A 15,901-nucleotide genomic window follows, 5' to 3' on the forward strand; every position below is an offset into this window, starting at 1 on the left:
CGCAACCAAAACGCTGCAAAACGCTCTCAATAAGTTCTTTCTTTATTCAAACACATACATCAAGGTAAGGTGATAATCTATTCTTCTTATGATCAAAAGATTTTAAGTGTGTCAAAAAGTGTTTCTGTTAGAAGTCTTTTGGAGGTGAAGCCAGCAAGTATCTTAAGCCTTTGATTAAAGACAAGAGTTTAACTGTGGTAAATTCAATTTTTGTGAGCCAACTGTGTGATCCCAACTAAATAACCCAGTATTAAGACATTCATTTATCAAGAAACTTGACAAGCATTTTTTTTTTACTAAAATGAAGGCAAAAACACGTGCTTAGATTTCATTTTTTACAGTGCAGATGCATAATACTTCATGTAGCATACAATGGAAATTTGTGCAAGTTTTGAAACATCTACAGTGTTCTCGTTGTATGCATTATTTCTGAACATCTGCGGCGCAAAAAATAAATAAATAAATTGCTGAACAATCAGTCTGGTGAACATGTGATTGGTTTTTCTATTTCTTTTTAATCTGGCATGCTAGGTGTTGTGTTCCTGAAGGAACAGTGATTTGTTTTTCATCAAGTCTGACAAAAACCAGATCCCTTCTTGTCATATCTCTTTAAAGCAAAAGTGAAAACATTTCAAAAGCACAAAGATAACAGCAAAGCTGTTACATTCAATCTGTTTTAGCCTTCAAATATCCCCCACCGACTAGATTTTTAAATACAAAGTCTGTTAAACTGTGCTCCTCAGGAAAGGCCAGCAGAGAGAACATTAGGTTTAACATTCTGCTCAGGGCCCAAAACACTAATCAGTAATTAATTATGAGTCTAGTGAAACAGCATGAGAAACACTATGTAATCCAAAACCCAGTGAAGGCTGGCTGAGAGTTAGGCAAATTGTCCCCTTGCTCTGTACCCACACCTCAGTGCCTCACCAGAGATTACTGAACTAAACAAAACTAAGGAGACAAATGAATATTCATGATATGACATTTGCAAGGAGCTCATCATGGAGGCAGCCAGTGGCTCTGCATTTAAATGGGCACAGCTCAAACATCAGCACAAATAGTGAAACTCTGCGGTTTTTCCTCTAGGGAGTCGAGATGTGTTTGAACTTGAATTGTAGAAATAAAGTGCCAATTATCCCACTAATTGGGAGTAACAAAGCTGGCTGCCTGTTGTGCTTGGTCCTGTGTTTACCACATATCCTTAAATCTCCAATTTAAAGGCTCTAATGAGTTCAATTAATGGAGAATGAGGGGAGTGATTTGAAGGTCTTAGCCTGCTGTTTGGGGCTATACGCTCGAGGGAATGAGGTGTTAACCAAATGTCAGTTCACAGCGTATGCCGACACTCCCACTAATGTTCAATAACATTTTAAACCACATCCATGTGTTTGTATTAACTTATGCTTCTAAAAAACTCTGATCTTTAGTTGTAATAGCCAGCTGTTTACCTTTAATTACACATGCACTGACAGCTTGACGCACCAGACTCAAAAACAAACACCTCTCCTTGAAGGCACAAACAAATTAGAGCCCACTGTAAACCATGATTTAAGTGGAGCTGAGGGGATGCTAGTCCTTGGTCCAAACAAAACATCTCAAAAGGTTTCACAGGAAGGGCCTCATACTATCATTATTTTTATTTTAAAATGTTATTGTTTTTAGAACATTTAGCTCATTGATTGGGATTATATACTTTTCATCATTGTAAAATATATATATATATATATATATATATATATATACATACATACATACATACATACATACATACATACATACATACATACATACATATATATATATATATATATATATATATATATATATATACATATATACATACATACATACATACATACATACATACATACATACATACATACATACATACATACATATATATATATAATATTTTTCATCACTTGTTGCAAAATGAAAACTGGCCTGTGTCTTTGTTCCCATGACTTCTCTAAAGGAAAACTTCACATCATATCACATTAGTGTGAACTAGAGAGTGACAGGGGAGTGGATTTTCACTCCTGTCCCACTCCCACAGAAAAAAATCCTGTCATGTCCAAATCCTGGGCCAGAGTAAACAAAAAAAAACTGTTGCATCCCACTCCTGGTAAAATGACTCCACTCCCATTTTGCTCCCATTTAGAATGACTTCCTGTACCACTCCCATTTTTCCCCTTCTTTTAGTTTCAAGGCAACACATTGAATTTGATTTTCACCCTATTCTTTGTTGGATTACTGTTGGCTTCTGGGAAATGTAGTTCTTTGCACTTGTGTTACACTGTAGGCGTATTGAAAATAAACTACAAAATGGCAGGGCATGTCACATATCATATTTTATCTTCCTGATTGGTTTCCACTCCTGTCTGCTCCTGTTAGCTTTTTATTCTGTACTGTCCCAATCCCGTGATTCATAGTAAAGTTGACTCCCATCCTGCGGGAATCCCATGGGAATCCCATGACCTGCAGGATTCCCAAAAAAATGTCAGCCTCAAGTGTGAACCCTTGCTAGATCAAAGAGTGAACTTACTATAGTGCATATAGACCCTGTGTGCCACCTGTCTATGAACACTCACACAACGCTGCAGCTGCCACATATTTTAAAGTCACATGTATGATCAAGGAGGATGCTCAACTGCACGAGGCAGCTTTTGAGTGAATTTTCCCATCAGCAACAGCACTGTGCTAGTTATAACTAGCCCTTTTCATGTTGCCATATGTGCTATATGTATGTCGCTTCAACATCACGCCTTTAATATTAATGTTGCTTGCATCAGAGGCGTGACAGTGGAATCAAGTAGGCAGCCAGAGGTAGCTACAGACGAACTACAGGGATGAGATGTGACCACTGTGAGCTGGCAGGGAACAGCAATGTGTGTTTGTGTTGTGTGTGTGTTTGCATTCATGTGTGTGTAACCCCTGTTGTGTGTTATAGAAGTTAGACACTAGGAAACCAGTTTTTTTGCTGTTGCAGAATTAAAATGAAAGCACAAAAGGCACAATGACAGCAGATACGTTTAGCTCTGTTGTGAACTCAATGTGAAAATGCCTTCTGTGGTGACACGACCAACCTGGCCTATTATTGGAGCAACATGCTCATAGCAGCTACACCACACCAACTGTGGGTAGGAAGAAATGGCAAGCTTTCTATCATGGAGTTTATTTTATTGCAAAAGTAATAAATCCCTTGTCAAAGACTTGTGTTAAAGATGTTCATGGTTAAAACGTCATGTTTGTATTCCATCATCTGTTGCTATTCCTACTAATCTCCTCTGACACTAAGACTGCCAGATCAAACAGTGTATAAGTTGGACTATTTCATTTATTATAAGCACCTGGAGTCTGGGAGGTGAATGTTTGAAAGGTGACAAGAACAGTAAGTTTATTTCAGTTTGGAATTAGTCTGGTGTTCTTACATCACTGAGAGTCAGTATAAGAAGAATTTATTCATGTGAACATAGAAAGTGTCTTACGCCAAAGCCAACAAACTCATCTTCCAACTCGATTAGCGCTGACATTTCATTACAAAAGCCTCAAGACGGCAAGCACCTTAGGACATGCCAACAGGCTTTTCAAGCTAATCTTGTGATACGTCTCCACAATGCACTACTGCTTGTTTTGAAGTCGCACATAAAGCCAAAAAACACAAATTTGTTCCGCAGAAGGACACAGCATGAGAAAGGGAGAGAATTAGTCAGTTTCTCTCGGCTGAGGGGATATGTTTAAATGCACGCCAACTGTGACACTGATCTGTGACCGAGCCAGCTGTTCGTCTCTCTGCTGAGCTTCATTCAGTCTGACAGCTGGACAGGAAGAAACAGCCATGTTCAGAGACTTCAGATCAGTAGGGTGACTGAAATGAAACACATAAGCTCCACAGGTGAGGCAGGGAAGTGTGTTTGTGTATAGAGTCTAGACAAAATATTTCTGTACACCACATTCTCAGTTTGTCTCTGAGAATGAATGTCAATTTCTCATTTCCTTTATATGCCGAGTTTATGTCTGCAGAGGGACTGTACTGTTTCCTGCGACCCATCAGTTATCAGTTGCTGGTTATTTTCAACCACACATTGCTTTTCAGAGGCTGTAATATGGCTTGTATTGGAGGAAGAAACCCAGATACCAATTGTATTTTTCATTTAGCTGCAGTTACCTGATTTTAAGTTTGCCAAAATGATGACATCATGATGCTGAGTTTTAAAAAGTAAACACACAAACTCTGTCAGGTCTGTCGAAGGGTTGATAAAGTTAAATTATTCTCTAGAGTTTTAAATTCAGTTTTAATTTTAGGCTCATGGGAAGGAAAGAGAACACACAAAAACATAAATAAAGCACGAGTCATTTATCAAAACTTAGCACAGGATCCCAAAGTTGGCAAGTAAAGAATGTCATATTGGTTTATTAAGTATGGCTAACATTAGTAGAGCTAGCACCATCTACCCTGTTCTTGTCAAGTACTTATATGTCGATTCAACAAGACCCAGCCCATCAATAACACCATCTCCATTTTCCAGATTAAAATTTGTCCAAAAAGCATTATGTGAGATAATATCTGTCATTCGTTTGCATATGCAGGTAGGGGAGAGTTATGGCATTATGGCAGTGGCCATTATCTGCAGCTGCAGCTCCAGCTAGTGGCAAATGGCTGCAGTTAAAATATGTTGCAGTCCAAATACAAGATGTGAATGGCATTTCAGGCCTTCAGTAAATAAAATATTGGCTCTGTCATTAGATAACTCTAAGCGCACAACCCAGCCAGTCACAAAGAGTAGAAGGAAGAATCTAAACAAATGCTCCTGGGTAATAGGACATCTAAACACTGACTGGTTTTTGGAGCATTGCATCAAAGCAGATTTGTTGCTGAGGTTGAAAGTTCTAATTGTGAACAGTTGATCATCTGCACCGGCTCAAAAAGGAACATTATAAAGAGGTGCTGAAGTGGCCATTACAATGCCACCAATTAGAGTCAAGATGTCACGGTAGTTGACTGTGTTCTGCTTGTTTCTGCTCCCCACCCGTACTGTTTTTGCTTCATACCTTTAAGTCTGCTGACACTTGTACTACAAATGAACCAAAACAAGAAAACACACCATACTAAAATCCAGATCCCAAGGTTTTTCATTCCTTGGCAGAATGTGTAAATGAAATGCCAGTAAGATTAAAAGGGGAAAAACATTTTTATTACCTGGGTTACATATAGGTAAATTATCAGCCTGTTCATTTTATTAATTACTTTTAGTTCATAAGCAAAGAAGTGGACTAAAATAAAGATGGATGAACTTAGGCTAGTCTACAAAACATTTAGAGCACCCATCAGAAAGACGACGCAGCACTTCATCATACAGAGCCCCACTTCCCTTAGGGGAGCAGCTGGCGTTGCACTTCGAGGGCTAAATTCATCATGTGGAAGAGCACCATGGGGCTTCGACCTGACACTCACACCACTCCATAAGAACAACTTTATATGCAGGTGGAAGATAACTGAACTATGAGCAGCCTCTGAACAGAACTATACTTCATCCAATACTCAACATCAAAAGAGCATGCTGTCTTTGAAAACAGAAATCAAAGTACTAATTGGATTGTTATCCTTTGCTTTAAATCTAAATTAATCATTTTTTTCTGTTACCCAGCACTTCGAAAGCAAAGCAACAGACTCTAAATACAAACTAGTAAATCATAACACAACACAGTATGACAGTTTCATCAACACATTCAGTCAAACCAAGGGATCATTAGAATTCATTTCTATCTGTTTCAGCCAGTAATTAAAGTATTCCCTATCATTGTTGATGCTGTTTGTTCTTCATCTATTCCAGAGGGAAATATATTGGTCCTCAGGAGCTAAATAAGCATTTATCTTTTCCAGCTAAGGAGCTCCATGGAGCTGGGGGGAACAGTACATCACATTATTATCTAATCCATTGATTTATTGGAACCAGTTTCGTCCAGTCGCTTTGTCTCAGTTTAATGCCTGAAGACTGGAAATGTACAGAGTGGCACTTCTGCCCTCCGAAATTTTAATTTACACAAAGAAGTGTACAAAAACTGTCCCTTTAGAGTAAACCACTGACCAAACCATCCTCTCAATTTGATCTCCTTTTGAACAAAGTTCTGTCATTACGGCGGCAAAGAGAGCTATTTCTTAGAATACCTGACACTGATGGGAATCAGATAAAACACAGAGTGGACTGTACTGTCAGAGGGTTATTAGGTTTGAGAAATGAAATGTCATGATCCCCTGAAAGAATCAATCCTCTATAGTATCCAATCAAGTTTTTAATCTTCTTTTTAAAATAATGATAAAGTGTTCTGAAACCGAACTATGGCCTTAAAGAACTCAGTCAATATTTGGTCTGAAAAATTATATTTAAAGACGAAGGTTCAATAGGAAATTAAAAAATCTCCACATCAATCCAATATAGTTAATAAAGGATTGTAAGCCTGGGACAAATCACAGAGCCCATTTTTACAGTAGATAAAATCCACATCTTACTGCACCAGAACACATTTCCCATCTTTGAACCCAGTCATAAAAGTTTCATAAACACAGGAGAGAAAACACAGAACATATCCACCTACATGATCCACCATTGTAATGTTATTAAATTGATATCCCAGCTTTGATGCATCTTACAGACAGGTCCTCTTATTCCCAGACAAACATTGTAAGCATCTGAAGGCTGTCTGGAAGCTGAACACGACAGATGTTTTGCTACTCATTAGATTTATGTTCAGTGTAGAAACAAGCAAAACACAGAAAAGCGTGGGCTAAGTCATCTGGTGTGGCTAAAATTTCTGTTGGGATTTAAGTTACAAAAAACAAGGTGCTGCAAGAGGATGCCTGTGAGTGAGTAAGGGGAGTTCCAGCCCATCAGAGGCAACATAGTTTCCTAAACCCCACTTTGAATCCATCCAGGATGGGACCACTAAAGACTGCACTGAAACTTTAGTGCTTAAAAATCACAAATACAGAGGTTAACCCTGTATGCATAGCCTTTATCTAAAGATTAGGGTCCTTGAAAATATGGTAGTTAAGTAAAGTAATTAATTTTCCCTTTTTATTCAGTGAAAAAAGAAAAGCTATAAACCATTTAAAGCTATAAAACCAGAAACATAACCCCTAATCTGAGTCAATAGAATTATCTATACCTCCAGAAGAAGATTTATAATTTTACTCATGGGATGGGTTAGTTGTAATGATGAACCTTTAACGAACTCTTCTGTGTTAGTATTCTAGCTCACCAATTAACTCTTGGTTCACTGTAACTGCTGCTCAGAAACAATTTCCACCACAGTAGGCATCTATTGTTAGCTCTTAAAACCCACTGAATAGAGATTATCAGACCTCTGTCAGAGTTCTAGGAACTGTAGTAACCCTCCTTTTTGATGATTCAGCTTTTGCAGGAATTGTGAACGATGATGGCTCCAAGAACCATCATATCATTTTCAGCTCCTTATTTAAAGCACTCATCCTGCACAAACAACCTATCAAGTGGTGTAACTGACTGGTCCATAAGCGAGTGTATGTTGTAAATAACAAGAGCCATTAAATGCCACCAACCACCGCTTTTGAAGCCCACTGTGAAGATTAGCAGAATTTAAGCTGATAAAAAAAGATAACTGTTAAATATAGAGAAAACAAAAATGGACCATGACTGAAGTCTAGGCTTTGTTGAGCAAAAGGTACAACATTAAAACTTTTGAAAGTATTTCCTGCCAACATGCTACACTGGGTAGCATCGCACTACAAAGCAGCACTCAGAAGATGGAGAAACCCATACAAGCTTACAAAACATTAAAAGACCTCAACAACTAATGCAGATCTGACAGAAAAACTGGCAAAGGTGTTACTCTGGACCTCACCCTCGGCCAAAGACTGGCGTGCACTGGCAATGAGGGCACTGAGGAATCAGCTGTCAGGTTTATAGAGGCTAATGTTTTTTGTTTTTAGGGTTTTTTTGAAACTGTTTCAGGATTGTATGCCTTTATTCAAAGATGAGAAAACAGTGGATAAAGCAGGAAATCAGGAAAGAGAGCCGGAAGTGCCATGCAGGAAAGGGGGTGAAAAGTTGAAATTGAATCTGGGCTGCACACTTGAGGACCATGGCTTCTGTGTAAGGTGCGTAACTTAACCAATATGACAAATCCATGCTCCAAGAAGCTACAGTGCCTGCCATATTTTCTGCTGTGTTGCATGCGCTCTTAGCAACCTTTGTTTGACTTACGTGATTTTAATGTTCATATCAGGCATCGCCACAGCTGTACAGATGCACATAGAAAAAACATCCTCATGGTCTGTAGACCTCAGGAAAGGTTTTGGCCTCAAAACACCTAGTGGCTATCAAACTAGCACTAGTAGGCCAGAAAATCTTTGACGGAGGGATACTACAGTTGCACCTGCTGGTTATGTAAACCCTTTTATTCAGCCAGGTTCCTCCTAAGGTTAAGTATATCAAAGAAATGTTTTAATCTTGTTCATGCTGTTATCAAAATAATTCAAGTGCTGTCCGTTTAAGTGTAAAGCTGGCTTAGTCAGGATGGGACAAATGAAGAAGCACATACGTGTGTTTCTTCAGAGAGAGTCTGTCCAGAGGCAAAAAAAAATCGTCTGCAAGTATGTTTCACAATTGAATGTTAAAATGTTTTGTCTTATTTTTGAGTTTTTTTTTTTTTTTTTTTTTTTTTTTTTAATATTGTTTAAACATCAGGTCATGTGTCATGAGGGTTATAAGACAGACTATTTCTGGACCTAGCAAAGCAGCTTCCTGAAGTTTTTCTTGCATGTTTTCTGTACACTGTGATTTAATGAGACTTTAATAGATTGCAACCGTGATGGCAATCCAAAGAATACCCACTCAGAGGTTTGTTTTTATACATTTTCTATCACACAAAGAAAAAAAAAGAGAAAAAAGAGAAAAGAAAAAGAAGCAGGCAGCAGTAGGGAAAGTAAAATCTCAATCCCATCTCAGCTGTAGTTGCAGAGACAAATGGAGCCAGTTTTCACTCCAGCAGTTCTACTTCTGTCAGACTCTTGTAACCTAAGACAAAGACATGTGAACTCATCTCATCTCTTTGTACCAAAACAGCCCCAAAGGACGTAATAGCAACATGTCTGAAGCACGACAACTATGCATCTCCTCACCAGCCCCCCCTTTTTTATGCCTGATTGTCTCTTTCACCCCCTTCTTGTTCTCTGCTGATAACCCTTGTCTCTCTTCAAGCTGTCTCACCCCTATCTCACTCTCCCACTGTCACACACTCCATCACTCTCGTCTGCCCTCTCTGCTGCCTTCCTCCTCCATCTATTAAGTGAAGTGCTGCAGACGAGACGCTGGCTGCTGTACACAATGGCCCCTGTATTCACATTGGCTGTTTACTTGTCTGCAGACAGCCCTCAACAAATTCAGTGGAGCAGATTTCTAAACAAGCAGGGCGGAAATCTAAACTGCACTTGAGCACAAAGGTCCCTTTGTTTCCATACAGTGTGCATACCTGTGGCACTTGTTACCACCAAACACCTATTAGATGGGTCAAAAGACGGAACAGATAGAGCCTGTTTTTCAAAGACTCTTACATCTTTTTCATTGCCAGGAAAAAATGCACTAATGAGAGTCATCTAAAAATCATAAATTCTATATAGTTCTTTCTTTGCCACCATCATGTAGTTCTGTAAAAACATGGCTGAAATAGTCCTAAGGTTGTCTTAAGGTGCCAACACATCAATACTGGATAGTTAAAATGTTACCATTCAGAGCTATGGCTTAAACAGGGCTGATTTTTGTGCACAGCTCAGGAAATATAGTCGTAAACACTCAAAATCAAACCTGAAAGTCAGCACTTCAACTTTCATTTCATTTTAAATTCACTGCTGTGGGTAAACAGTCAAAACAAAACTATCCAAGTGCTTGGAAACTAAACTGCATATGGACCTTGGTGAAAAGATAAGCCTATACAGGTAAATAAATTGTGAACACTTGTGTGTGTTAAATTAGTTTTTCAGGTATGGAAATATTTATGCACACGTAAGGGGAAAAGTGCTGCAATTTTTCCTGTTGTACTGTACATGTGGGCGTGTGTGCAGCCATTTGTGTAAACGGTAGGAGCAGATAGATGGGAGTGCCCACGCGCTGGGGCTCAGGACAAATTGGCTGCCTTTCGTCTCTGCATCTCTTTAATTACACAGAACTGAAACGCCAGGGCTGCCTACCTACCGGCCTAATGCTGCGGGAGGAGATATCAACAGAGCCGTTTATCATGCAGAGTGCCGACAAAAGTGGGACAGCTAAAATGTAGTCTCTCTCTACATGATTCTGGCTCTCAGAATAGATACACTGCCCACATCATCGAGAGCACTTCTGTGAAGATGTCAGTGAGGTTTCTGGGGAAGAAAAGGGTTATTAAATTGTTCTGTGGAAATGAATTAATAGGCTACAACTGGGTGAGCAAATTACAACCATTACATCACGGTCAAAAAAAGGAAGCTGGATATTTCTCTTTTATTGTGTTGACTCCAATCCAGGAGTTTGTACTTGAAATCAAACAGCGACCATCATTTCAAAGTGTTGGCTTTCTGTTAAAATGCACTGGCTCTACTTCTGCTGCATTTTAAAGTGTTCCCATCCATGCTGAGTTGGTACTCTCAAAGCTCATTTCATCCATGGTACTCCTGATGCAGAGCAATAAAGACAGGACACATCTGAACTGTTCACAAAAGGTTACAGAGAAAGTGAAACTCTGATTATAATGCTGCCTGCACTGTGGAACTACCAAGCTGCAACGTTCGGTCTGAAAATATATGGCAAAGCGAAAGTGCGAAAATCTGCAGTTTGAGAAGTATCCACTGGGAGCTGAACATGGAAGAACAGGAAGTCACATACACACCGAGTCAAACAAAGCCATTTTTGCAGCAGAAATAAACATATTTGCAGCCTGTTGCAAAAATTGTCTCCCTTCTGAATAGATAATTTCATTATCAGCACACAATGAACAGAAGTGATTTTTGCCAATCATCTCAGCTCATGTGACTGACAAACTGTTAGTGTGAAGTTAGTGTTTCACTTCAAAACTCTGTTACATAAACAGGCGTGATGTCACGGAGGCCATTTATTATACCGTCTACGGAAACTACTCAACCAACTAAACCGATTAGGTAAATTTAGGCATTATATCATGATCGACTTCTGTCTGTGTTGTGTGTCCAGAAATTAAATTAAAAGTTATTCTAAATGGTTTGTCTGTATTGATTGTTTTTTTTTCTTGTCACATAGGATTTTCTGTAGTAACCATAATCTCCCAGTGGTTTCAGTGGACCAAACAACCACGTTGTTTTTACACATGAAAGTCTGTGGGTAAATAAAGTCAAACAGGTTTACTATGTGTGGCTAATGCTAGCATGGCTAGCACCACTAGCTCAAGAACACTTAAACACCTGGACAGTGGGACCTGGAATCAAAAGCCGCGTTTCCACCAAGCACTCCAGTTCAGTTCAGTTCAGTCCAGTACAGTTTGGCGCGGTTTGGTACGGTTAAGCCTGATCCCATTTGTGTTTCCACAGCACCCCTTCAGAAGGGTACTGAAAAGTGGGACGGCTTGTCTCGGTTATTTGGGGATCTGTCCAGGGACCAGTCAGTGGAAACGCTGTAAAATACGTGCTGTGCCGAGATTAACCGAACTGAACCGCTTGGTGGAAACAGGGCTAGACATATGACCTTTTGATCATACTGTACGTTTTACCATTTAGTCGAACCACCCACTTCATATTTTCGACAACAAAGATTTCCAACTGGGGAAAAACTTGACTTCAAAGGATAGCAGAATGAGGTGGTGCCAAAACTGACAAAAAAGTGCTAAAAAAAACCCTTCAGTAACCTCAAAAAGTGAATTACTTGATTCTTTTTGTTTGCAAATCCCTGGTACTTTCTTGTGGATAACTTTTTAACCAGGGTTTTCAAAAATATCTTCAGAAATAAAGTTTGAGTTCATTGTCAAACATATTTTTTTTTACTTTTTTTTACTTAGTTTCAGAGTTTTTCTTTGGTTCATTAACAGGACACTGCAAGAGGACGAGCTTTTTCAGGCCTGAAAAATAAATGCTGAAGCAGAGAGAGGGGGGAAGCTGACTAGCACTACCAATTTTATCTGAATAATATATCACATTTCCAGTTTGTATTTTCTTTTTCAGTGGGTGGAAGAAAGGAGCTTAATATGAAAATGAGGCCAAGCAATTCATCAGTGCTTATTACAATGATAAAGAGAAAAGAAAAATATGAAATATTTATGTGTCTTAAACAAATCCCTCCTTTTTTCTTATTATGAAAACACATTTTTCGCTGCTCCTGCTCTACATGCAGTCATACCTTTCAGCATCACAACAAACACATCTCACTAATAAGAAGGAAACAAGGCGAGAAAGAAAAACGAGAGAACGGAAGACGAAAACACAGATTTCTTTTCTCTGTCTCAGCAGTGCCACCTGGGGCAGCAATCACCAGCCCTCCCACTGCCTATTAGCTCCCACACTCACAGCAATCAGCATCTACTAAAGCATAAGGTCCATGTTGCACATTGTTTGTTTGCGCCTCCAGTGTGTGTGTACATTTCTGTGTGTTTCTGCTGTGCTCAGATTTTTTTGTACTGAGACTTTTTTAGCATAAGAAGCAAAAACATTGGGATAAGCACTTTAAAATTAATTAGCAGACCTCACGGGGAAACATCCAGCTGAGGCTGAGAAGAGGGAAAGCGCTGCCAAGTGTCAGGGGCAGATATTTTTCTTTTAGAAAGACGGTGAGGTGCCTCTGAAACTCACCAGGCCACAGTGGGAGTAGAAGCTTTATCTAAATGTTTATGCACATTCTTTGCTCTGGCTCCATATACAGTATCAATAATAGTTGTTTTTCCTTTAATAAATTACTAGAGAGGAGGGAGCAGGGAGTGGTATGAAGGCAGATATAGACAGGGGTGCTGGTTAGAATGATGACAGGAGATGATTCAAGATGAGGTGGGGATGGAGACAGTAGAGAAAAGAAAATATTTAAATTTAAAAACAAAAGAAGTAAAACAACACCACAGGGCCTAAAAAGAAACAAATAAATAAAAAAAGAAAATGGAAAAAAGAACCCAGAGAAGGCAGAGTTGAAAGCCATGAGGCAGAAATCTGACTTCACCTTCAGTGGGGTTGATAGCTGCGGGCAAGCTGTCCCATGGGAGGGTCCAGGCAGGGCAAGGATGAGGAGCGAACACTGCCTCGATGCCATTTTCCTGGGGTGGAAAACACACACACACATAAATACACAGGTTACCATAGAAACCCCTCCAAGGCCTTGAGGTTCTGTGGTCCAAACAGTTGTAATGAAGTGATTTAAAGAGAACAGTTCTCGAACAAGCCCTGTGTCCCCTAACTCATACTGATCTGAAGCTACACCCGAGGAAAAACACTGCTGGTGCACTTATTACTCCTGCAAGGAAAGAGCAAATGTGCCAAAAGCGCCTCACACACACCCACACACTCCAGGTAAAGCGTTCTTTTTTTCTCCAGTTTCTTTGATGATTTGAGAGCTTCTGCACAGACTATTAAGGTCTGAAATGAGTGTGGAGTCATTGCTCTTATTAAGCTCTTTAAGGTAAATCTAAAAGAAGCTCTGTGTTTGCTTTCACATGATTGACCTTTCCGATAAAGTCTGATAAAAGGTCCTTCGAGGCCAATTAAAAAATACTTTGCTTAATGTAAAAAAGGGCTGAGTGTTCAGTAAGATATCACAGGCATTAGGTAAAACAAAATATGACAGTGAAAACACTATATTTTTTTCCTCTACAGTAATAAACAAACTTGTGGCATTTTTTAAAGGTGGATATTGTGTTTTCTCATGGAAACAAATATAGATAGAGGGTAACAATGCTGGATGTCCACACTAAACATGAGCAAATTAATAAACTGCTATAAATTCATATGCTGTAGAGATCTTTGAGCCTGTCTGTAAAATGACCAATCAAAGGGAAGGGGGTTTCTGGAGCCGTGAGCCTTAAAGAGACAGCAGCCAGACGAAAGAACTGTAGACAGAGGCTAAAAATGTTTTTCTGAAAAATCGTAATTACATTAATGTAGACTTTTTCAAGCTGCAGCAAGGGTAAAAAGCTTTAACTTAAGTGCAACTCCTCCTCTTTAGTTACCATCTTAAGTGGTATCCAAACAACTCCAGCCCAAATTCCAAACCCACAGTTTCTAAATGCATTAACTAAACTCCTCCTCCTCATTTTGACCCTTTTGGATGCATTTCCAAAACTTTTGCAATTATAGCACTTAATCCGCAAATTCCCACAAATGTCCACAATCTCATAGACTGAACAGCAGACCACTTAAGCAGTCAGTTTTCTTCATGACTGATAGATGGTTACACCAGTTGAGCCTAATGGCATGAAGAACAAGACCAGTCAAATTGATCTACTGCTGGGAAAACGTCAAATCAGTGTTTCTTTTTGTGTCCAAGTCAGTGCCCACGCCCTGCGTCTTTTATTTTCAATCCTAATATATGCATCAAATTTACGTAGTTTTATCACTGCTTACACAGGTGACCCTGATCATAGCCCTGTTTTATTCATTGGTGTGAGGCCTTTTGTTAAAAACATACACATGTCCATAACTACGAAGATAACCTTGGGTTTTAAGAAGAATCCCGCTGCCCTAACAGGCTGAGAAGAATGCTCACAAGTATAGATTTCTTTGCATCACTGTCAATGATAAGTTGTCTTTTGGGCCTCATTTGACACTAAAGCTCATCAAAGAATATGTTTTTATCTGCAGCTGTGAAATTGACAAAGTTTTGATGAAAATTTTCAATGCTTGGTTTCTTAAATCTTTTTATCAATTCTCTTTTGATTTTATGAGTCACAATAAGAAGCTGGGCATTGCCAGATTGTACTACTTTCAATTTCAGTTAGATATTAAAACTGCAGGCTCTTAAAAAGGCTCATTCAGTTGTAAATAGCTTGTATCATCTGCTGTATAAAGAGTACATATTGCCTGCGCCTTGGCACAGATATACTGGACAATCAGAAAAACCCTTTTGTCTCAACTGCTTTAACCCTCCCAAACAGCTCTATGTGAAACCTTTTACGATATTTACTTCCTTGCCATTGTCTTTTTAAATCAATTTAGTGTGCTGTTATTCCTTTCTATTGTCTGTGTAATAGTTGTGTTGTGCTGCCAGGTGTAAAACAGTTTGCACCTCTGGGAGGATAAAGACTTCATAGATCTAACTGTTAACATGAAAAAGGAGAAATACAATCCTCAGCCACTTTTTAAGACCTGAGCTCAACTTAAAACTAGTAAAAAACACCTTCTGCACTGGGTTAAAGTGATAACACGCTGTGAGAGTTATCCATGTTTTCAAACTGCATCAGCCCCATTCTGCAGATGTACACAGAAAACCTACTTAGGGAATAGAAGACCCAACACGAGAGAATGACTTTACGCTGTCAAACTGTGAGAGAGGACAGCGCTTTACTCAGCAATGTGTAAAAATGAGTCAGTCATTAACCATCCATACATCTGATTAGTTGTAGCACTTGGGTTTCCACGGGGAGGGCAGACACAGACTTTGAGTAATCCCTGTTTCTGGAACACTGGCTCTCCTGTGATCCTGTTTTATCTCACAGAGAATCCAAGATTTCCCTGAATTTTTATTCAACTGATCTTGTTAACTCACTAATCCTTCTTTTCTTAGGTCTTATTTCCTGGATTATCCTCCTGTTGTCTTGCTTTTATGGATCGCACTGTTGTCCAATATGAGCAACTGCTTTAGAGGCGTGTCGATCAATTTGTGAGTGATAGCAGCTGGGGTTTCATCCTGGAGGCATTGGTTGTAGATGGTGGGGGTGCCCCTTTGTT

General features: G+C 39.2%; 1 protein-coding gene across 1 annotated transcript in view; it reads right to left on the bottom strand.

The window, feature by feature from the left end:
• gstcd (glutathione S-transferase, C-terminal domain containing) overlaps positions 1-15,901 on the bottom strand; it is a 57,389-nt gene that overhangs the window by 35,949 nt on the left and 5,539 nt on the right. The window contains exon 5 of the mRNA XM_074683798.1: positions 13,182-13,275. Within this exon, the coding sequence (XP_074539899.1) occupies positions 13,182-13,275 (94 nt within the window). The remainder of the gene's footprint in view (positions 1-13,181; positions 13,276-15,901) is intronic.

This window comes from Halichoeres trimaculatus, unplaced genomic scaffold, assembly GCF_033239565.1.
Source record: "Halichoeres trimaculatus isolate MK-OKI-2021-1 unplaced genomic scaffold, fHalTri1.1 fHalTri1_scaffold_2, whole genome shotgun sequence".
In the NCBI taxonomy this organism is placed as follows: Eukaryota; Metazoa; Chordata; class Actinopteri; order Labriformes; family Labridae; genus Halichoeres; species Halichoeres trimaculatus.